The 23,827-nt window shown below is 43.2% G+C and overlaps 1 protein-coding gene across 3 annotated transcripts in view; it reads left to right on the plus strand.

Annotated features, from left to right (window-relative positions):
• Positions 1 to 7,044: 7,044 nt before the first annotated feature.
• Positions 7,045 to 23,827, plus strand: part of NCBP3 (nuclear cap binding subunit 3) — a 37,550-nt gene continuing 20,767 nt past the window's right edge. For all 3 annotated transcript variants that reach the window (XR_006962266.1, XM_047080586.1, XM_047080587.1), the window contains exons 1-3: positions 7,045 to 7,235; positions 9,563 to 9,628; positions 11,491 to 11,596. Coding sequence is in view for 2 of the 3 variants with exons in the window: in XM_047080586.1 (XP_046936542.1) it covers positions 7,053 to 7,235; positions 9,563 to 9,628; positions 11,491 to 11,596 (355 nt within the window). In the remaining variant the exon portion in view is untranslated. The remainder of the gene's footprint in view (positions 7,236 to 9,562; positions 9,629 to 11,490; positions 11,597 to 23,827) is intronic.

The following is a 23,827-nucleotide window of genomic DNA, read 5'->3' on the forward strand; positions in this document are numbered from 1 at the left end:
CTTTGAATAGGACCACAGGTGCATGACACCATTTCCCCACAAGGACAACGACTCTAGGAGGCACACCGTGGTAGGGAAACTGAGGCTCAGGAAATAGTGTCTCGCTCCGTCACATGGCAAGCCAGAGAAGAGCCAGACTAGAGCCCAGGTCCCCAGCCCACCCACCCCACCCAGGTCTTCCCACATCAGCTGCCAGGGAAATGGAGAACCCTGCACAGGGTAAGGACATCTAGGAAAACCAGGGACAGAGGCTGTACTTCTAAGCCTAAACACAGGGGAGCTGAGCTGAGGCCAGTGGTGTCCAACTGAAGGCTTGGGGCCAGTCTGGGGTTTGCCCTTGGAGTGCCCTGATTACGTGCAGAGAATCTCTTTGGGCTCTGGGACCCATGGGCACTTTGTTTGGTATCTGATCTCCCCAATACTTATTATCCTACGTGGTCTCAGTCTAAGGTAGAAGAGGGAGGAGGGTTCAGGGCTACTGCGGGTTCCAATTTTCCCAGGGGGACACCCAGACATATACTGGGACCCATATAAACACCCCACAGATAATGGAGTCTCTTACACACAAACACACACATGCCTGCACACCCTTTGGGCAAACAAGCAGGCCTGCTTCCTGGGCCATTTGGACCCTGCCGAGAGCGGCCAGGGGAGCCATGCAGTGGGTGGCACTGGACTCTGGGGATCAACTGAGGCCCAGAAGGGTCTGGAGAAAGGCTTGTTCTCCTTCTCACCGGCAGTACAGAGCCCTGGTCTGCAAGGACTCCCTGCACCACTCCAGCCCCCTGGTGGACTGGGTGGCCATGGCTTAAATGACCATCTTCTTCCCAGGTCCCCTCCCCCATACATACACAGACCTGGCTTTGCCTTCTGGGATCTCAGACCCATTTATTTCTCCAGCTAGGACAACCCAGGGAACAAAGTCCGTATCCTCTCATTCTCCAGGGCAGCTGCCAATCCCCTCCCAGGTTAAGCTGACCAGTTTGTCATTAGCCCATCCCAGCTTTGTGGTCAGCCTCCCTGCCCTCCCCACTGCCTGGGCCCCCACCATCTCCAAGTCACCTCCTCTAGGAATCCATCCCTGGTCCATAGCCCCTGAGACACCCTTGGTATGTGGTCTGGTGTCCAGTCCTTCTCCCACAAGACTGGAATCAGGGCCCAGGAATTGCAACCTCATCCACTGGCTGAGTCACTTTCTCAACTTATATCTGCCCATTGACTGTTTCACCATGATGAAGACCGTTCAAAAAGTATCTCTCAGCTGAATCACAAGATGGGGCCTTCCCTCTGGGAGCCCCATTCTCTCCACCTGATCTGTAATGAGGCCTTTCACTGGCCTGTATATCTCTGGCTTTTTCCAGTTCCCTGTTCCTGCTCCTCAGCCTAGCAAACTAGCTCAGGACTCCCCTGTAGCTATAACCCAGATTTCCACCCCTTTGGCTTTCCAAAGGCTACTGCCCCACACTCCAGGATATGTGGGAGGAAGCCCCTCCTGCTTTCTCTCTCAGATGCCCTCTGCTGTGGCTCTTTCTTTCCTGTTACTGACTGGCTCACTCTGCCCCATCCCCTGCAAGATCAGTCACTTTCCTAGCCGTGGTCCTTGCAATTGGCTGCTGCTGTCTGCATTGAGGATCTTGTGACATTCCCCTCCCTGCCACCCCCCCCCCGCCCGCAGACCTTTGGTCTCCTCAAGAGCCCCCCCCCCACCCCCCATGGCCTGGACAGGGCTCTATGCTGAAGGAACAGAAAGGGAACAATGGGGAGCTGCAACACAGGAAGAAGCTGGTTAAACCTGTACACTTGGTCTCCCCCAGAGTCCAAGGGACCATCCCTAAGGTTCTGGGGCCTTCACAAAAGAGGATCCCCTCGCCGTTGCCATCTCCTTTTAGGCAAGGCGTGCCAATATCCACCCACCTTCCTGGGAAACCTGCCTCAGAGCTGAGAGAGAGCTCCCAGCTGCCGTCTCCCCCTCCCATTCCCAATTCAGTCTAGATAGTAGTTATCAACATGCCTACATGCCAGGATCTCCTAGGGAGCTTTGAAAACACCCTGATGCCTGGGCTCAACCCTCAGAGATCTGATTTAACTGGTCTGGGAGTCATGATTTTTTTTTTTTTTTAATTAATAGACTTTATTTTTTGGAACGTTTTAGGCTTACAGAAACTTTGAAAGAAAAGTACAAAGAGTCCCCTGTTATACACTCTCAACCTCCTCTCTGGCCTCCCAGTTTCCCCTGTTAGTAACATCTTGCTTTAGTGTGGTACATTTGTCACAAATGGTGAGGCAGTACGGACACATCATCATTAACTAAAGACCACAGTTGAGAGTTTACTCTGTGTTGTACATTGTATGAGTTTTGACAAATGTATAATATCATGTCTCCATCCTACAGTTTGGTACAGAATAGTTTTACTGCCCTAAGAATCCCCCATGTTCCACCTGTCTATCCCTCCCTCCCCCCACCCTCACCCCTTACAAATCCCCAACCCCTGGCAACCACTGTCTTTTTACTGTATCCATACTTTTGCTCTTTCCAGAATGTCAGAGAGTTGGAATCATACAGTATATAATCTTTTCAGCTTCCTAGCTTCCAATCTTTTCAGTTGATTTTTAAGTTTCATCAGTTTTAATTGAGATGTAATTGCCATTTAATATAGTATGTTTAAGGTGTCCAACATATTGATTTGATACATTTGTACTACAATATGATTGCCATTGTAGCATTAGCTGACACCTCTGTCTCTTCACATACTTATCATTTCTTCTAGTGGTGGGAACAATTAAGATCTAGTCTCTTAGAAAGTTTAATATTTATAATAGTTTTGTTTTCTATAATCACTGTACCGTGTATTACATCTCCAAAACTTATTTATCTACCCGTTGCAAGTATGTATCCTTACCTAGGTGATTTTAACAAACAGTGATGGTTGACATGGATAGCCCTGGTCTAGAATTTGGTAAAGATGGGTAGTAGATCTGTTGCTCCATGCTTCTAAATATAATGTGGACAAAAGTCTCATTTTCTTTAGGTATGTCCATCCATTCACCCATCCATCCATCCATCAATCCATCCATCGTTTCAGTATATGTCCAGGGGCTTCTATAACTAGACACTGACTTAGACATTCAGCTAAATCAACACTATTCCTGCTCTCATGGTTCTCACAGTCTATTGCAGGCAACAGACATTAATCAAGTTGCCACGCATGTGTGTGGATGATTTTGAACTGACATGAGTGCTGTATAGGAAAGGTTTGTTGTGGTGGCTTTCTAAGAGTAGTTAGGGAGGTTTCCCAGAGAAAAGGAGGTTCCAGCTGAGACCTGAAGTTGAGGAAGAACTAACTAGGCCAAGGGGGAGGAAAGAAAGCTCCAAACAGAGATCCGGTTGTGCAAGAATCCTGTGGTAAGAGGGAGCATGGTGCTTACCAACTGAAGCGGAGATGTTGGGAGTGAGGAGAACAGTGCAAAGTGAAGCTGGAGGGGAGGCAGACCTGGATAATGTGTATTGAAAGGATCAGTCTGGCTACAGTGTAGAGGAGGCATAAGGGTGAAGGAATCAGAAAAACAGAGAAATGGGGGGGGGGGAGGGGGGAAGGCCACTGCAGTGTCCAGACAAGATAGGATACAATGATAGCTGGGATGGAAATAAGCTGAGGAGCAGTAGCCAAGAGGATGCAAAGAAGCAGACGGACATGAGGGAGACGTAGGAAGCAGAGGTGCCTTGAGATATTCAAGGGAAGATGTGCGGTAGGTAGTTAGACATGTGGATCTGGAGCTTGGAGGAGAGGGGAGAACCAGAGATGGAGATGTGGGTGTCCTTGGAGTATGGTTGGCAGTGGAATTGGAAGCCATGGATGTGATAAGATGGCCTAGAGTGTGAGCATGGGGTGAGAAGAAAGAGGGTCTAGGATTGACCCATGGAGGACTGGATAAAGAGGAAGAACCCAAAAAGGCATTGGAGCAGGAGGGGCAGGGAAGGTGAAAAAGAAAAACCAAGTGTGGCTTTATAATGGAAGAGTGTGTGCAGTTTCAAGAACTAGGGAGTTGCCATCAGTGTCCATGAGGCTGAATGGTTAAGTTAGATGGAGAAAATGTGGGATGATAGTCCTTTCAAGAATTCAGCTGTGTAGCAGGTTGGGGGACATGGATACAACCCCCTCACCAGGGCCAGCTGCCTCGTAACCTTTCTTTTAACCGTGGAAATTTTTCCTTAACTAACAACCTGTACATGTTCCAAGGATAGACGTGAACTTGGGGGTGTGGAGTATGAGGTTATGTTTGCCCCATTTAAAACAGCATTAAAGAACATCTCTGAATAGGCATCACATCAGGTCAGTGGGCCATGTTACCAGTTCTCGGGTAGCATTTGATTTCACCTTAGAAGCTTATATTGCCTTTTAATGGCTTTTCCTTTTGTTACCCTAGGAGAGGTATGCTTCTATTATTTTTATTCCCCTCATCCCTGAATGGGAGAGAAAGAAAGGAAAGGGTGTGGCCAACTTCAGTCAAAGAAAAAAAAGAAAGTGAATTCTATAGAACACCCTGTTAATATCCTCCCTTGTCTCCTAGCCTCCATCTTCGCAAACTTTTCAAAAGAGTCGTCCATAACTTCTCACATTGCACCATTAATGTACCTTCCCCTTCATGGACATTGGTCTCCTCAAGGTCACCAACAGTCAACAAACCTCTAGACCCAAGCCAAGTTCCACCACATTTGCCACTTGATCACTTCCTTCGTGGAACTCCCTATCCTGTCTGTCCCAATGTCCCACTTCCCTGGTTTCCTCTGTTAATAAAAAATCATCCAGACTTGGACATAGGAAAAAGGAATAGGAAAAAGAACTACACTGATGTCCTCTCAGTGTAGTGTCAGGTGTTGTCCAACCTGCCAGTTCCAGCTGGCGATCACCTGATTTTCTAGGGATGTGTATCTTTGCTTGACTTCTGACTTATTATTGATTAGGGTATTTTACAACTCTGTAAGTGTAGAGGCTAATTTATAGGAGACTTATAATGAGTAAATAATTCTTGTCCAATAGCAATGTAGATATTTTCTGCCTGGTAGAAAATGGAACCCCAAAGGTTGCACTTTCTTGCCTTGTGGGGCATTAACCTGTCTTGTTAAGTTCATTTCAGTATTCCTTTGACCAAATCTGTATTCATTCTCAAATTCTCTTTTGAACTAGTCTTAATATCTTATTGATGTCCTCATTCATTAACCAGTGAATAAAAACTTTGACATATGTTCATTTTATACGTAAGTCATGTTTTTTGACTTTTTTGAAAATTATTCTTTACTCCTCCTAATTCTGTGGCTCCACCACAGCAGGCTAACACTGAGGACAGAAGTGAAGGTGGTGAGGTGGGGATAAATTATGTGAACCCAAAAAGGATAGGCACAAAGGGCTTTCCTGGTAGGAGTCTAGGAACCTTGATGTTTGCCTGATGCCCTGGCTTGCTCTGGATTCCTAATTCTCCTGCCAGCTAGAGCTCCGCCAGGGGACTGGTTTTCCTCTGAACTGTGCTGAACTGCAATGCCTGGATCCTCAAGCAAGAAGACTCCTATGCTGAGGGGAGAGGGCCTACCCAGCTTTATGTGCTGGCCTCCTGAGGCCAAAGTTGAGGAAGGATTGCTTCCTCCTCTCCCCATCCCTCTCCCCTTCAGGCCTAAAAATAAGTGTAACGGTGGGGTCTGTAACTGTCACCCAAAGCTGGCCACTCCAAGCAAAAAATGTCTTTGAAATGTTCTTAAAAATGCATGCATATGCATTCCATGCATTCAATCCAGTGTTGTAACTATTGTCACCAAGCAAAACTAGCCCTCTAAAGAGCCCCACCTTGTGTTCGTGCTGTGATACAGCCCACATTTAAGAAAAACTTGGATGTGTTGTACCCCTTCCGTTGGGTCCTGCATCTACATACATCATGTAACCCTCACAATCTCCTTTGAGGGGAGGTAAGAAATATTGTCCCATTTTACTGAAGATTTTTGAAGGGTTAAGTGGCTTGGCCAAAGTCACACATGGTGCAAGGGGCAGAGCCAGTCAGTTTGGAACCCAGGTGTGTCTGATGCTGATCATATTCTCCCTTGGTTTATAATTATTTGTTCCTCCACCGTCAGAGCTGGTAGGGCCTGGGAGACCGTAGGAGTCCACCTACGCCCTCTTCAGATGGGAAGATAGGACCCAGTTAGGGGCCAGAACTAGACCAAGGTAACACAGGGAGAAGGGTGAAAAATCAGGACTCAAAGCAAAAACTGACCAGTGGTGCCCTCTGGAAGCCTAGAGGACTCTCCCTGTCTCCCGACCAGGTTGTTAGAAATGTTGCAAGAAACCATGCTCAGGAATTTACAGTGGACTGAGCCCTGGGGAGTCAAGAAGTTGGGGGTCAAGCTCTGGGCTTTGGGCAGTTCACTACCCTCTTGGAGTCTCAATTTGTATGCATGTAAAATGGGCCAATTATTGGGAGACTTGAAAGAGACAAAGGTTCTCAAGACAAGTATGTTGTAAACCTACATATTGCCCAGAAGTGATAGACCAAGGCTCACTCTGGGCTCTGGAGCCAGACTCGGTAGGCTCAGGTTCAGGTTTTATTCCTTAAATAAACCCTTGGGTAAATTTCTATGCCTCAGTTTCCTCATATGTGAAAGGGTAATAATAACACCTATTCAATAGAGTTGTATGATTTCAAGCACTTGGAACACTGACATGTAATGCTCTCTCAGTAAAATTGCCTTTTCTAACAGGTTTACTGCTCAAGGCATAGCTATTCTCTCAGAGCGGACTACACCACTCTCCTTCAGGCCCCGCCCCCTCCAGCGGGCCCCGCCCACGTCTTCACTCGAGCCCGCCTTCTCTTCACCAGGTCCCGCTCCATCTGTCCTGGGTTTCTCCCGCCACCAGGGGGCGGCAGCGCTGAGTTGGGGGGGAGCTTCTAGCCGAAGCAGGTGACACTCTAGGGAGCAGCGGCGGCTGCTCTATGGCCAGTGGCGGCGGCGCTCTAGCCGGCGGGTGTGCGAGGCGGGCTCTCAGTGGTGCGGCCGGCGGGCGGCTATGGCGGCCGTACGGGGCCTGCGAGTGTCGGTGAAAGCAGAGGCCCCAGCGGGGCCGGCCCTGGGCCTCCCGTCGCCTGAGACGGACTCTAGTTTGGAGCGTGGCGAGCCGGAGCCCATGGAGGTGGAGGAGGGCGAGCTGGAGATTGTGCCGGTGCGGCGCTCACTGAAAGAACTGATCCCGGTACGGGCGGGGGGCGGGGGTGAGGAGGAGGTCGCCAAGCTAGTGTCCCGCGGGGGAGGCGGCTGGCGCCTGGGCTGGGGGAGTCACCGGGAGCGAGCGCTCAGGGGACGGAGGCGCCAAGCTCGAGGAGAGACGGGCAGCGGGAGAAGGGACCCCAGGGCGCCCGGAAATGGGTGTTGAGGGGGCTGGAGAAGATGGGGGAGCGGAGGGGGGTAGTTGAGGGCACCCCCTTTTCTGCTTCTCTGAGCCAGGCTGTGCAAAGGGGTGAGTGAGGAGGGGCTGGGGTTGTCTGAGGGCTTGAGATAAAGGAGGGGGGGGGCAGGCGGGAACAGAAGGAACTGTCGAGTGACGCCGGTGTCCAGGTCTCCCTTGAGTTCAGCTCCGGTGGAGCTGATATTTGTTAAACATAGCACTCGCGGTTTCTCTTGGAGCGTTGGACTTGTCAGCAGCAGAAACTCAGTGTTTCTTTTGTGACTTCAGAGGCATCTTGTCCTCATTCCAGCTGCTCTGCATAACACCTTCACCGTGGCCCCAGCGTGTGACCCTTAGTGAGACCAAAACGTAAACGAACCAGCAGTGGTCCGTCTTTTATCACAAGGGGGTTGGTGAGAGGCGTTTTGCTTTTGATTTGGTGGGTCTGGTTCTTAGGGCTGGTCTCAGTCCTGCATGGCTCTTCTCATGTACTTAATTTCTCATCTAACATGAACTACTTTTTACCACATGTCAGCAAGTCTGGCTTTTAAACTGAAATTATGGGAAAAGGTGAAGATAGAAATCACTAAAGACAGCAAATGATAATGACTCTGGTAACAACGTAGTGGCATTTTACCATTTACTATATCGTATTGTTTAAATATTACTGCAGTTGTGAAGTAGGCATCATCCCTTTACTCATTCAGTGCAACATGCAATTCTTGTGTCCCTATTAAACTCTCTACTGGAGTTTATGTTTCGGTTGGAGGACACAAAGAATTTCTAGCAGTGGTAAGTGCTATGAAGAAAGTAAAACATATTAATGGGACAGAGTATACAGAAGACAGGAAGGGTGTGCAGTGTGGGAAGCCAACGGGATAGGATGGTCAGGGAATTCCTCTGAGATAGTGATATTTAAGCTGAAGCCTAAATGACAAAAAAGGAACCAACCGTGTGCAGATTTGGAAGAAAGTGTTCCCAGCAGGGGCAACAGTAGGTGCAAAGGCTCTGAGATGGGAACAAGATTGTTTTGTTGGAGAAACGTTAAGTTCTGTAGAGCAAATGGGAGAGCAGTTAAAGAGTTCAGGAAGGTTGGCAGATACCATGGAGGAGACCCAGCCCAGAGAGACCAAAGGAGTTGTACAGTGTCATGTAATCAGTGAATGTCAGAGCTGTGACTTGAGTCTTTGGCTTTGAAGTCCCATCCTCTTTTCATTGCACTGTACTGTTTTCTCAGGAGATCTAGGTGAGTCTGGACTTTCTGCATTTTGGTGAGGAGTTGTGCTCCACCTGGTGGCATGACATGATGAATTTGTCTTGTGTGGGTTGGGGAGATGAATGAGTATGCCTTAACTTATCTTGGACATTTTTCATGGAGGCCTGTAGATTTTTTTTTTTTTTTTACCTAAATACCTTCAGCTGATAGACTTAGTTAAGGTTTGGGACAGGAGCTGATCTAGAAAAGACTTCTTGTTAGAAGGGTTGATTGCTTACTACCCAGAGTCGCTGAGACAGGCTTCCTCATAATAAAGGATTGTCAGGGTGAGGAAGGATTGCTGAAAGGAATGACTATCCCAAAGGAATCTGTTGCAGAACTGGTGTTTTTAAAAAATTTTTAATTAAAAAAAAGTTTTTTTAATCTTTATTTATTTATTTATTTATTTTTCAACGTTTATCCATTTTTGGGACAGAGAGAGACAGAGCATGAACGGGGGGAGGGGCAGAGAGAGAGGGAGACACAGAATCGGAAACAGGCTCCAGGCTCTGAGCCATCAGCCCAGAGCCTGACGCGGGGCTCGAACTCACGGACCGCGAGATCGTGACCTGGCTGAAGTCGGACACTTAACCGACTGCGCCACCCAGGCGCCCCAATCTTTATTTATTTTTGAGAGAGAGTGTGAGCTGGGGAGGAGCAGAGAGAGAGGGAGACACAGAATCCGAAGCAGGCTCCAGGCTCTGAGCTGTCAGCACAGAGCCTGACGTGGGGCTCGAACTCACGAACCGCGAGATCGTGACCTGAGCTGAAGTCAGACATTCAACCGACTGAGCCACCCAGGCGCCCCACGGAACTGTCTTTTATCATGAGTTTTTCCTCAATTGCTGTTAGCATTTCTCACCCTTCCCCCTCGTGTTAGGACACAAGCAGAAGATACGAAAACAAGGCTGGCAGCTTCATCACTGGAATTGATGTCACCTCCAAGGTAAGACAGACCATAATTTATTCATTTTGCTAAGCAAGTGAACTCTATGAGCTTGGTCCCCAGGACTTGTAGAATAGCAGTTATTCTTTACCTCCTTTTTTCTTTTGTTGGTGGATTAAAACATTTCCTTACCTTAAATTTTGTGTTACACAATGATGCCTTCATGCCTCCTGAAAACATCCAGGTAGCATTTGTGTTCTGGCATTTATGACAAGATAAAATCCATGTACCTAGTTGCCCATGCTTAACCATGTCTGGAAAAAGTTCTGCTCTGGGAATGCTTTTTTTGTGTTTTGTCCACTCTTTAAAAATGTGTATACTGATTCCACTTTATATGAAACAAACATGAAAAGTACCTGGCATATAGTAGGCCGTTAGTAAATATCTTTATTCTTTCACTGGTTGCAGGCTTAGAAAAATAGGATTTCCTGATTATGTTGGCTGTCTAAATTTTGAAGGCCAAGTCAGCCGAATTACTCAGTACCTGGGAATATTGCCTTTTATCTGGTGATTACTATTACTAGATTACCAGCTTTTCTATAACTCTTCACAGAGCCAAACCTATTATTTTCCTTGTTACAAACAGTACACATCTGTCACTTTAATTAGTGACGTCCAACTTAGACATTCTTTCTGATTTTAATGTGTGCAGTTAAGTTTAGGATAGAATTTTGAATTGTAATTCTAAATAATAGTACTATTTAACTATATTTGCTGTATAAAAACAAAAAATAAAAATAAATATGTCATGCTCACCTTTTTATATTTTATCTGGGTCTCAATCTGTTTCAGATTGCTTAAAGGCCAAAAGAAGGAACTGATCATCTTTTAGACAGGCAAGAAAATAGAATAAAGTGTTTTCTTACTGTAATTGGAAAAGCGGTAGACTGTGCTATTCTTGCTCCTGTACAGTTTGCCATTATGTGAAACGTGTGGGGGAAAAGATGGTAGCCCCAGAATTGGTACTTCAGGTTACTAAGGGAAGATAGGTTAGTTGTTTGCAGCCCTTGAAGAAAATTAGCATAACTATTGGGGAATAACAAAGTGTTGCTGCTTCACCAATCCCCACAAGCTTTCTTGTAGTCAGACCTTCAGCCAGGGTGGCAAAGTCAATATACAATGAGTGAAGAGTTCCTGGATCTGGATTTATTTTAGCTCTTGGAGAAAAATTTATGAAGCTGATTATTTCGCTTTTCAGTGAAGTATCAGTGCTGCTTGTCACTTACAGATGAAAACTGGCAATCCCATGGACACAAGCCTAGAATAGAGGAGAGAGTTTCTTTGCTTTGGTGTTATTTTTAAACAGGGAAAATGCTTTAGGGAGTGCACTGCTCAGGCAGACATAATGTGATAGGTGTGATTACCATGCTCACAGATGATGTGAAATGGGGGTGGTGGTTGTGGGGCCTCTAGAAATAGAACCAACATCAAATCTATTCCCCCCACTAGCCAAAGTATCTCCAACAAACCTTTTGACTTTTTTATACCTCAGTTTCTGCACCTGGAAGATTGGAGGGAGATTGTTCAGTTGTAATTTGTTTGCGTGATTCCAAATAACAAATAAAATGTCAGAGGACTAAAACATTCATTACTCATTGAGTCAAATATTCACTGAATTCCTACTATGCCCCAGACATAGCGATAGGCACTGAATCATGGAGGTGATTGCAAATTATAGCAGTGGTAGCGTACACTCTCCCAGTCATTGTCAATAGCCAGTTCTCTGCAAAAATTATTAAAGGCATGATGTTGCTTATTTCTTCTGATTTACTTCAGGGTTGTCACTGAATCGTTATGTTGCATTTGTGATTTAACTTTCCTTCTCCATGTGTCACTTCTTTGGCCTTTTCTGTACCTTGTAGGAAGCAATTGAAAAGAAAGAACAGCGAGCCAAGCGCTTCCATTTTCGATCAGAAGTAAATCTTGCCCAAAGAAATGTAGCCTTGGACCGAGACATGATGAAGAAAGGTACGCGGTGTTTGGGGGGCATTTTTCTGCATTTCCCCAGAGAATGACCTTTCCCTGTCACGGCCTTGTGCTTCTGGCCTTGCCTTGCATGCCCAGTCCTCATCCAAACACTCCCAAAGGAAGGGACTTGTGAAAGCTCCGTGTCTGAAGTGACCTGTTTAAAGTTGAGTTGCTGTTAGCTATGTCTCAGATGTTATAGCTGGAAAAAAAAGATGATCTTGTTTGAGAAAGCCCAGTGAAGGTCACCCAGTTAATGGCAGAGCTGAGATTAGAACCTACACTTCTATAGACTCTTACTGATTTTCTGCTTTTATCTTGGAAGTGTTAACTTCTCCTTGCCTGTAAATGTAGTGGAAGTGTATCACAGTGCCACTTTTTTTTTAGGGGAGTCAGAGGGATACTGGGATTGGTAGGGAAAGCCATTAATACATCTGTTGATACAGGCTTGTAATTCTATTTTTATGTTTTGTTAGGGTAAATATTTTGCTTCCTAAAACTCACCATGAATTATATATAGTAATCTGCCCCAGTCTTCCAAAGCAATTTATGAATAACAGGAAAAAGTACTACTTTTTTAGTTCGTAACCTGTATTATTCCACTCAATGCAGAAAGTTTCCCTCTCTTGTATTTGCAAATTTGGGTATTTGTGAAGGGCTTAATAGACATCCCTCTGGATGCATTTTATTTTATTTTTTTTAATTTATTTTTTTTTAAATTTTTTTTTTTAACGTTTATTTTATTTTTGGGACAGAGAGAGACAGAGCATGAATGGGGGAGGGGCAGAGAGAGAGGGAGACACAGAATCGGAAACAGGCTCCAGGCTCCGAGCCATCAGCCCAGAGCCCGACGCGGGGCTCGAGCTCACGGAGCGTGAGATCGTGACCTGGCTGAAGTCGGACGCTTAACCGACTGCGCCACCCAGGCGCCCCTGGATGCATTTTAAAGTTCACCACTTCGCGGAGAGTTTCTCTAGGCTTACTTGGTTAATAAAAGCATGTTGAATGATGAAAGAATAGCTACTATTTTTTGGGAGCTTGCTCTCTTACCAGGCACTATGTTAATTAGCATATTACATACTCCTTTCTTATTTGTTTCTCACAACAACCCTCTAAGGAATATATTTTTATCCCTATTTTACAAAGAAGGTAACAGGCTCAAAGAAATTTAATAAATTCCCAGGCTTACGCAGCTAGTAATAAGTGGAGTCAGGGTATGAACACAGGTTTCTCTGACTCTAAAGCCTTGCTCTTAATTACTCTGCTCTGTTGCCTTATAATATGTATGATGCCATAAACTCAAACCTCCTGAGTCCATCCCAGTGGACACCGTAGCTTGGATGCAGAGCTCAACTTTGGATACTGCTTTGCTCTTTTTCTGCATCATGAGTTCAAGTTGGAAATATGACCTTGCTTCCCTTGCCGACTGGGTTTCCAGGCATCCGCTTGAGTGGATTTCTGTTTTAGGAAAACTCCTTTGAAGGCCAAGGACAGCTGTGCAGCCTGGAATTCATGTGCATGTACAGTCTGGGCTGAAGTAGAGCTCTGCGGCTGCTCTCACAATTCCACCTTTAAGCACCATGGTTTCACCACCTGTTTACTTATAGTCCTGTGAACATTTATTGTGATATCTTGTCTCTTATTCATGCTTTTCACTCTGCTGATTAACCCTTTCTTTTTTTTTTTTTTTAATTTTTTTTTTCAACGTTTATTTATTTTTTTGGGACAGAGAGAGACAGAGCATGAACGGGGGAGGGGCAGAGAGAGAGGGAGACACAGAATCAGAAACAGGCTCCAGGCTCCGAGCCATCAGCCCAGAGCCTGACGTGCGGCTCGAACTCACGGACCGCGAGATCGTGACCTGGCTGAAGTCGGACGCTTAACCGACTGCGCCACCCAGGCGCCCCCTGATTAACCCTTTCTTATGCCATGCTTTGTCCAGCTCAGATGTCACTTCCTTCCTAAAGCAGCCCTAATCATCCACTCAAATTTCTCTCCCAACTCCGTTGGAGCTCTTTAGGGTCCTAAGCCCTCCTAGAATTCAGTATTCATTTCCTTGTGAATGTGGGCAAGTTACTGAATCTTTTTATGTCTGTCTCCTTGTCTATAAAGTAGGAAAATGACACCTACCTGAAAAGGATCACTTTCAGGGTTAAGTTTTAAATAAATAAATAAAAAGTTGTAGGTAGTTTTTTGTTTTTTGTTTTTTAATTTTTTAATGTTTATTTTTGAGAGAGAGAGAGAGAGAGACAGAACATGAGTGGGAGAGGAGCAGAGAGAGAGGGAGACACAGAATCTGAAGCAGGCTCCAGGCTCTGAGCTGTCAGCACGGAGCCTGATGTGGGGCTCGAACCATGAACGTGAGATCATGACCTGAGCTGAAGTTGGACACTTAACTGACTAAGCCACCCAGGTGCCCCGTGGGTGGTTTTTGTTTTTTGTTTTTTGTTTTGTTTGTTTGTTTGTTTTTGGAAAAGCAGTCCTGATCTCATGGTTCTAAAGATATTTCTTAAAAGCAGTCGATCTGCTTGGGATGTCAGCCGGAGCAAGTTGTTCGTTACAACTTGTTTTTCCTCTAGGAGGTGGCATGCCCTAGGATAGTGTTGCTGAACTCTGGAGAACCCTGCTGCCTATCCCAGATCAATTGAAGTCAGAATGGGAGGGGGGGTTATAAAGGTCCCAGAGATCATTCTTTCTTTTGTGTCTCTCCAGGTAATTCTAAATATGTACAGTCAGGATTGAGAGCTGTTATAGTTATGGTTAAGAGCATGGGTTCTGAAGCCTGACCTGTTACTTTCTGAAGCGTGACCTTGGGCAAGTTATTTAGCCTCTAACCCTCCGTTTTGTCTTCTGGAAAGGCATATAACAGTACTTCTTATAGGGTTATTGAGAAGCTTTATTAAAATGTTACAGTTCTTAGAGTGGTATGACTGACGTATAGTTAAGTGCCCAGTAAATGTGTTGTTATCATTATCTGGTGTTCTCCATATTCCAGGTAGTCATCTAAGTGGCCCAGCCTCTTGGGAGAATGGGGACATCGTAATAAGCATCTTAACTCCTGGAGCTACACCAGGTGTCAAGTTATTTTTTCTTAATACCAACAGTAATAAAAGTAAACAGTCACTTGATAAATACTTATTATGTGCTGGTCATTCTGTTAGGTAGTCAGTTTACCCTTTGAACAATGCTGTGAGGGAAGAATATTCATCGTTTGTTTTACTGATGAGGAAACTAAGGGGCTGAGAGGTTGAGAAGCTTGCCCAGGGTCCCACAACTAGGTAAGCAGCAAGGCTGGGATTTGAAGGCCAGTCTAACTGAGGCCTGTGTTCCTAATCCCTCTGCCAGCCTTGTTCTTGAACATAGTTTGGGATATGCTGTACTAGACCATTCTGCAGTAAGAGTTCTTGCTATTCTTGAGTGATTCAGTGTAAGCAGCTTCAGACTCCTTATTCCCAAGTTCAAAGCACTCGTGGTTGGAAGGAGGACCTTAGAGGTTATCTAGACCAACCTCCTGTCCAGTGCTGCAGGCCTTTTGGCAAAGTTTCCAATGGTCATTTGGCTCTGCCTGAACATTTCCTAGTGATGGCACAAGAACTATTTATGAAGTGGTCGGTCTCCTCATGTTGAGCAGAAAGTGCTTTCTAGTAATTTCTGTTGGTTACTGTGTACCTCTTAGAACAACATTAAGTCCTTTCCTTATTCACACAGTGAACCTTCTGGTGAAGGGATGGGCAGCCTATGCCCACTTTCTTTATGTGACATGACTTTCTGGTCTTCTTCCTCTAGATTCTTTCCAGTCTCAAAATGCCCTACATAAGGTGAGGTGTAGATTCCAGATGGAGAGTATGGCAGGACTGTTACTCTAGTCTCTGTTCTAGCTATTTCATAGTATTGTATTACTCTTCTAGTCAACCTAACCATCCAGGGCTTTTTCCTAGGAACTGCACCCGTCAAAACAATCTTTCTCATCTTGTACTTGAGGCACTTTAAAGAAGTTACCTTTTTATTTGTCCCTATCAGTTTACATCCTGTTGGTTTCAAGACTATTTCAGCCTGTTGAGTTGATTTTATCTTAACTCTGCCTTTAAACATTTTAGCTATACTCCTCACTTCGGTATGCATGGCTTCTGCATCCTTATCTTGTTGTTAAATCTTAAACAAAATCCATGAATTATTAGTCTTATTCTGTTTTCAGGTCCACATTTAATTTTGTTGTCATGAGAAACTAGATTATATGCTTTAATAAACTTGAGGTAGAACACCGTCTGTGGTATTCTTTGAATTTCTTGGTCTGGTGACCCTATTAAAAAAGAAAGAGATTAGTGTAAGCTCTTGTCATTTCTTATGGGAAAGACTTAGTTTCTTAAAGGATCATAGATTCTGAGAAGTTTTTTGTTTTTTGTTTTTAATTTCAGAGAATGACATTGATCATCTTTTCCTCTTTCTTTCCTTTTTTTTTTTTTGTTTTTGTTTATATTTTGAGAGAGAGAGAGAGAGAGCATGTGCATGCAAGCTGGGAAGAGGCAGAGAGAGCAGGAGAGAGAGAATCCCAAGCAGGCTCTGTGCTGTCAGTGCAGAGCCTGATGCAGGGCTCAGTCTCACGAATTGAACTGTGAGATCATGACCTGAGCTGAAATCAAGAGTTGGACACTTAACGACTGAACCATCCAGGCACCCCAACATTGATCTTTTTAATCTGTGGTTTGGAAATTCTCTTTTCCTCTTATAAAATCAGTACAGGATTAGTCCCTCTCAAGACTTTAAGGAACTTTACTCCCCTGCAATTTTCTAGAGCTTACCTGATTTAGAGATTATTGTTTAAGTGTGAACTCATAGCTGAGTATGAGTCCAGTGCAACCAGGTGTAATTTTGGACTAGAAGATTTAAGTCTATTAAAACTGATTCTCGCTGTTGTCATCTATCTTGGGTTTTAGGTTTTAGGTTTTTGTTTTTGTTTTTTTAATTTTTTTTAACGTGTATTTATTTTTGAGAGACCGAGAGACAGAGTGTGAGTGGGGGAGGGGCAGAGAGCCAGGGAGACACAGAATCTGAATCAGGCTCCAGGCTCTGAGCTGTCAACTGACTGAGCCACCCAGGTGCCCTCTTGGGTTTTAGTTCTTATGTAATAATAGCTGCTCTACTGTCAGTTACTAGAATAGCACAAAAGAGCAACAGTTCTGTCCTTTTTCTTGCTTCTCTTCCCAAAGCAGTGTTGCTCCAAACACTTAAAAACAAAGCCATTAGCATTTTTGATAAGCCCATTTACTCTGGACTTTAACCTTTCCTTCATTAGATTTTATACAATTTATATTCACCAAAGAAAATTAGGAAAGTAGAGTAAGAAAAGAGGTTGCCCACAGTCTACCACCTAAACTCAGTCATTTTTGACATTTTGTGTATTTTCTTCTAATCCTTTCTGGGTAGGGGCTTTATTTTTGTTACTCCCTTTGCAGTCATATTGATTTTTTTCCTTTTTGCTTGATAGCTGATCATCAACATTTTCCATGCCTGAGATTAGTCTTCTAGATTTTTATATTTTTGATGTCCATTCTCTTACAGTAATCATTAGTAATTTACTCTTTATCTGTTTTCCGTGTTTGTTGTTTGGCAACTTGTGCTCACCTAAGCTCCACTGCCTTCTCTTTTTTGGAGATTGCCTCTCTCATACTCTAAGTTACTGTATTTAGTGTCTCCCAGAGTTTTTAATCATTTTTATCTGAGGTCTTAGAATTGGCTACTTTTTCTCTGGATTTTCCTTGAGTTTTGTGTCCTACTGTCTGTCATTCATTGTCTTATTTTCTGTTAGAAAATCCAAGGTGATGCCCCTCGCCACCTTGCTTATAGTTAGCACTCACATGTCCAGTCCTCATTCCCCAGTGCATCTGTTCACTGCCACTTCAGCAATTAGCCCTTTCTCATAGGTTGGGCATAAATCTAGGCGCCTTTTTGTTGTTTTATTTTAAGCAGTGACCTTGTCAGCAAGGTGAGGGAGTATTGAGCATTCTCCTTTGGCAGTCTTTCGTCAACTCTTGAGCTTAAGGTTTCCATTTCCAGTGGGTCTTCCCACTGTCAGTCAGTTTGGTTCTCTTTTGAGAATGAACCTTTCTTATCCTCCAGATGACTAAGAGTAGTTTTTCTCTGCAATGATACGACTTTGCATCTTTTTTTTTTTTTTTTTGCATCTTTACCTGCTTCTTTTGAACAAGATTGTCCACTGTCCATTTCTAGATTTGTATATCATTCTCTCTATTTTAAAATATCTGGGGGTGCCTGGGTGGTTCATTCGGTTAAGTGTCCAACTTTGGCTGAGGTCATGATCTCACAGTTGGTGGGTTTGAGCCCCATGTAGCATCTGTGCGGACAGCTCAGAGCCTGGAGCGTGCTTCAGATACTGGAGCCTGCCTCAAATACTGTGTCTCCCTCTCTCTCTGCCCCTCCCCCACTCATGCTCTGTCTCTCTTTGTCTCTCAAAAATAATAAATAAAAAATGTTAAAAAAAATTTTTAAATTTTTTTTTTTTCAATGTTTATTTATTTTTGGGACAGAGAGAGAGCATGAACGGGGGGAGGGGCAGAGAGAGAGGGAGACACAGAATCGGAAACAGGCTCCAGGCTCTGAGCCATCAGCCCAGAGCCCGACGCGGGGCTCGAACCCACGGACCGCGAGATCGTGACCTGGCTGAAGTCGGACGCTTAACCGACTGCGCCACCCAGGCGCCCCTAAAAAATTTTTTTAAAATACAAACATCTGAGGCTAGAAGCTTTGTTCTTTACGCTCTTTTCCTTTCATTTTTAAGCTATTTTGTCCTCACATGTAGGGTTTTTTTTTTTTTAATGTTAGGTTTTGATAGAACAGTGCTGTGATACTCTTGATGTTTATTTTTGTCATTTTTTTGGTCTTTATTTTTTCTGATTGTCTCATTTGTGATTAAATCCTTATTACCAGATCAACAAGTCTCCTACAAGGTATTTTCTCCCTGATCTTTATTCTTTTCCCTCTGTCATCACCAGGAGCTCTCCTGGTTGTTCATTACCTTCTTCAGAACCATGTCTGTGTTTCTCAGGATTGTTTCTTCAAAGTAATGATTTAGCTTAAAGAACTGAGAAGACTCCTGTCCAATGTGTACATCCATCTCATTTGCATTTGGCCGCTGTTCACTAATTTTTTTAATTAAAAAAATGTTTTATTTAAATCAAAGTTAGTTAACATATAGTGTAATAATGGTTTCAGAAGTAGAATTTAGTGATTCATCACTTACATATAAAACCAGTGCTCATCCCAACAAGTGCCCTCCTTAACACCCATCATCCATTTAGCCCATCCCCCTACACAACACCCCTCCAGCAACTGTATTTGTTCTCTGTATTGAGTCTCTTATGATTTGTCTCCCTCTCTGTCTTTATCATACTTTTTTTCCCTTTCCCTATGTTCATCTGTTTTGTTTCTTAAATTCCACATAGGAGTGAAATCATATGGTATTTATCTTTCTCTCACTGACTTATTTCTCTTATCCTAATATATTCTAGTTCCATCCATATTGTAAATGGCAAGATTTCATTCTTTTTGGTCACTGAATAGTATTCCATTGTGTATATATACCACATCTTCTTACTCCATTCATCAGTCAATGGACATTTGGGCTTTTTCCATAATTTGGCTATTGTTGCTAGAGCCGCTGTAAACACTGGGGTGCATGTGCCCCTTAAAATCAGCATTTTTGTATCCTTTGGATAAATATCTAGTAGTGCAATTCTGGGTCATAGGGCATTTTTAACTTTTTGAGGAACCTCCATACTGTTTTCCAGAGTGGCTGCACCAGTTTGCATTCCCATCAGCAGTGCAAAAGTGTTCCCCTATCTCTGCATCTTCGGCAACATCTGTTGTTTTCCAAGTTGTTCATTTTAGCCATTCTGACAGGTGTGAAGTGGTATCTCGTTGTGGTTTTGATTTGTATTTCCCTGATGGTGAGTGATGTTGAGCATCTTTTCATGTCTGTTAGTCATGTGGATGTCTTCTTTGTAAAAGTGTTTTTTCATGTCTGTTGCCGATTTCTTCACTGGATTATTTGTGTTTTGGATGTTGAGTTTGATAAGTTCTTTACAGATTTTGGATATAACCCTTTATTTGATATATCATTTGCAAATATCTTCTCCCATCCTGTCAGTTGCCTTTTAGTTTGGGGTTTGTTTCCTTTGCTGTGCAGAAGCTTTTTATCTTGATGAGGTCCCAATAGTTCATTTTTGTTTTTATTTTCCTTGTCTCTGGAGACTTGTTTAGTAAGAAGTTGCTCTGGCCAAGGTCAAAGAGGTTGCTGCCTGTTTTCTTCTGTAGGATTTTGATGGTTTTCTGTCTTATGTTTAGGTCTTTCATCCATTTTGAATTTATTTTTGTGTATGGTGTAAGAAAGTGGACTTGTTCCATTCTTCTGCATGTTGCTGTCCAGTTTTGCCAACACCATTTGTTAAAGAGACTGTCGTTTTTCCATTGGATATTCTTTCCTGCTTTGTCAAAGATTAGTTGGCCATATATTTGTGCGTCCATTTCTGGGTCCTCTATTCTGTTCCATTGATCTGTGGGTCTGTGTTTGTGCCAGTACTGTTTTGATGATTACAGCTTTGTAATGCAGCTTGAAGTCTGGAATTGTAATGCCTCCAGCTTTGGTTTTCTTTTTCAGGATTGCTTTGGCTGTTCAGGGTCTTTTCTGGATTCATACACATTTTAGAGTTGTTTAGCTCTGTGAAGAATGCTGGTGTTATTTTGACAGGGATTGACATTGAATGTATAGATTGCTTTGAGTCGTATCAACACTGAACAGTATTTGTTCTGGGGTGCCTGGGTGGCTTAGTCAGGTAAGCATCTGACTTCAGCTCAGGTCATGATCTCGTGTTTTATGAGTTAGAGCCCTGCATCGGACTCTGTGCTGACAGTGCGGAACCTGCTCCAGATTCTGTCTCTCTCTCTCTCTCTCTGCCCCTCCCCTGCTCATGCATTTTTTCTCTCTCAAAATAAGTAAACTTAAAAAAAAAGTCAATATTTGTTTTTCCGATCCATGAGCATGGAACGTTTTTCCATTTCTTTGTATCTTCTTCAATTTCTTTCATAAACTTTCTGTAGTTTTCAGCATACAGATCTTTGGCCTCTGCTAAAATTTATTCCTAGGTATTTTATGGTTTTTGATGCAGTTATAAATGGGATTGATTCCTTGATTTCTTCTGCTACTTCATTATTGGTGTATAGAAATGAAATGATTTGTGTACATTGATTTTATATCCTGCAACTCTGGCGAATTCGTATATCAGTTTTAGCAGTTTTTGGTGTAGTCTTTTAGGTATTCCTCATAGACTATCATGTGGTCTGTGAAGAGTGAAAGTTTGACTTCTTCCTTGGCGATTTGGATACCTTTTATTTCTTTTTGTTGTCTGATTGCGGAGGCTAGGACTTCAGCACAGCATTGAACAACAGTGGTGAGAGTGTAGACATCCCTGTCATGTTCCTGACCTTAGGGAGAAAGCTCTCAGTTTTTCCCCATTGAGGATATTAGCTGTGGATCTTTTGTATATGACGTTTATGATCCTGAGGTATGTTCCTTCTATTCCTACATTATTGAGGGTTTTTATCAAGAAAGGATGCTGTATTTTGTCAAATGCTTTTTCTGTCATCTACTGAGAGGATCATGTGGTTCTTACCCTTTCTTTTATTAATGTGATATATCACATTGATTGATTTGCGGATGTTGAACCAGCCCTGCAGCCCAGGAATAAATTCCACTTGATCATGGTGAATAATTCTTTTAATGTATTGTTGGATTTGGTTTGCTAGTATCTTGTTGAGAATTTTTGCATCCATGTTCATCAGGGAGATTGGTCTGTAATTCTCCTTTTTGTGGGGACTTTGGTTTTGGAATCAAGGTAATCCTGGCGCCTCTGTTTACTATTGAACTGCTGGTCACTGATAAGGACTTGCCAGAGTTTATAAGTCTTGATATCTCTGTCTTCCTGAATCTGGCTGGCAGGAAAGCACTCACCTGATTTAGTTTGCCCATATCTACATGATTTCTAGTTAAACCTGGCTTGTACTCTTCAAATGGACAGAACAATAGGAGCGCCTGGGTGGCTCAGTCGGTTAAGTGTCTGACTTCCGCTCAGGTCGTGATCTCATGGTTCGTGAGTTTGAGCCCCACGTCGGACACTATGCTGACAGCTCAGAGCCTGGAGCCTGCTTCGGATTCTGTCTCTCCTCTCTCTACCCCTTCCATGCTTATGTTCTGTCTCTCTTTCTCAAAAATCAATAAACATTTAAAAAACAAACAAGACCAAAATGACAGAACAACAAGTATTTAAACATTTTATTTTTTAATCAAAGTATTCACCTATTTTTAAGTATTTAAGTTCATTTGTTTTAAACAGACATATGGGGGGGGGGTCTTCGTGGCTCAGTCAATTAAGTATCCTACTTTTGGTTTCTGCTCAGGTCATGATCTCATGGTTTATGAGATCCAGCCCTGTGCTGGCAGCATGGAGCCTGCTTGGGATTCTCTCCCCCGCTCGCTGCCACTCTCCCTCGCATCCTCTCTTGCTCAAAAAAAAAAAAAATAAATAAATAAATTGACATGAAAACGTACTTGGGAGTAATGGACATTGAATTCTTGACGAATTACTTCAAAGATGGGAGGGAGAGAAGGGTGAGGAGTTACACAGGCCCCAATTTTATATGTAATGTTTTATGTGCCTCATCTTTTTAGGAAATTAAGCATAAGGTTAGGTGGTGGATGTACAGGTATTTAAAAAATTTTTTATTGATATGTTTGTATATTTTACAACTATGAAGATTAAGTGTTTAAAGTATTTAGTAAAAAATTAACATGATCCTGGTAAAGCTGAGATTCCTTTTTGTGGGGGGGAGGGGGTTCTGGCTTTTATTTATTTTATTTTATCTCATCATGATACGTGTACTCTTTTTTTTTTTTTATAATGTTTATTTATTTTGAGAGAGAGAGAAGAGAGAGCGCGTGAGCAGGGGAGGGGCAGAGAGAGAGGGAAAGAGAGAAAGAATCCCAAGCAGGCTCTGCCCTGCCTGTGCAGAGCTGGATGCAGAGCTCAGACTCATGAACTGTGAGATCATGACCTGAGCTAAAATCAAGAGTTGAATGTTTAACCAGCTGAGCCACCCAGGCACCCCTCTTTTTTTTTTTTTTTAAATGTTTATTTATTTGAGAGAGAGAGAGAGCGTGCCCACACTAGCGGGGGAAGGGCAGAGAGAAGGAGAGAGAGAATCCCCAACGAGCATGGAGCCCAACGTGGGGCTCGATCTCACGACCATGAAATCATGACCTGAGTGGAAATCAAGAGCCTGAGCCACCCAGGTGCCTGGTACTATACTGTTTTAATTACTACTGCTTTGTAATGTAAATGAATCTGGAATTGTGATACTTCTTGTTTTTTAACTTTTCAAGATTGCTCTGGGTATTTGAGGTCTTTTGTGGTTCCATACAAATTTTAGGATTGTTTGTTCTAGTTCTGTGAAAAATTATGTTGTTATTTTGATAGGAATTGCTTTAAATTTGTAGATTGCTTTGGCTAATAGACATTTTAACAGTATTTGTTCTTCCATCTCATAAGCATGGAATGTCTTTCCATTTCTTTGTGCCACCTTGAATTTCTTTCCTTAGTGTTTTACAGTTTTCAGAATACAGGTCTTTAGGTTCCTTCTTGACTATAGCCGTCAGCCTTTCTTCTTCCCCAGCAGTAACAGCTGTTATCAGTGTGAATTCTACCAGCCTTTTTCTAGGTCTTTGTGTTCACAAATACATACCTTTAGAAAGTGTATGATGGTGTTTATATTTTAATTTTTTCATGTCGTCACATTGCAAGGCACACCTCATTTCATCGCACTTCACTTTATTGCACTTTGCCGATGTTGCTTTTTTTTAAACAAATTAAAGGTTTGTAGCAACCCTGTGTCGAGCAGGTCTGTTGGTGCCATTTTTCCAATAGCATTTTCTCACTTTGTATCTCTGTGTCACATTTTGATAATTCTTGCAATATTTCAATCTTTTTCATTATTATTGTATTTGTTTTGGTGATCCCTGATCAGTGATCTTGATTTACTGTTGTAATTGTTTGGGGATGCCACGAACCACTCCCTTATAAGATGGAGAACTTTGATAAATGTTGTGTGTATTCTGACTGCTCCACCAACTGGCTAGTCTCTTGTTTCTCTCCCTGTCCTTGAGTC

This window comes from Lynx rufus, unplaced genomic scaffold (assembly GCF_022079265.1).
Source record: "Lynx rufus isolate CCGP_SWC_20201006 ecotype Redwood Valley unplaced genomic scaffold, mLynRuf1.p SCAF_18, whole genome shotgun sequence".
Classification (NCBI taxonomy): Eukaryota; Metazoa; Chordata; class Mammalia; order Carnivora; family Felidae; genus Lynx; species Lynx rufus.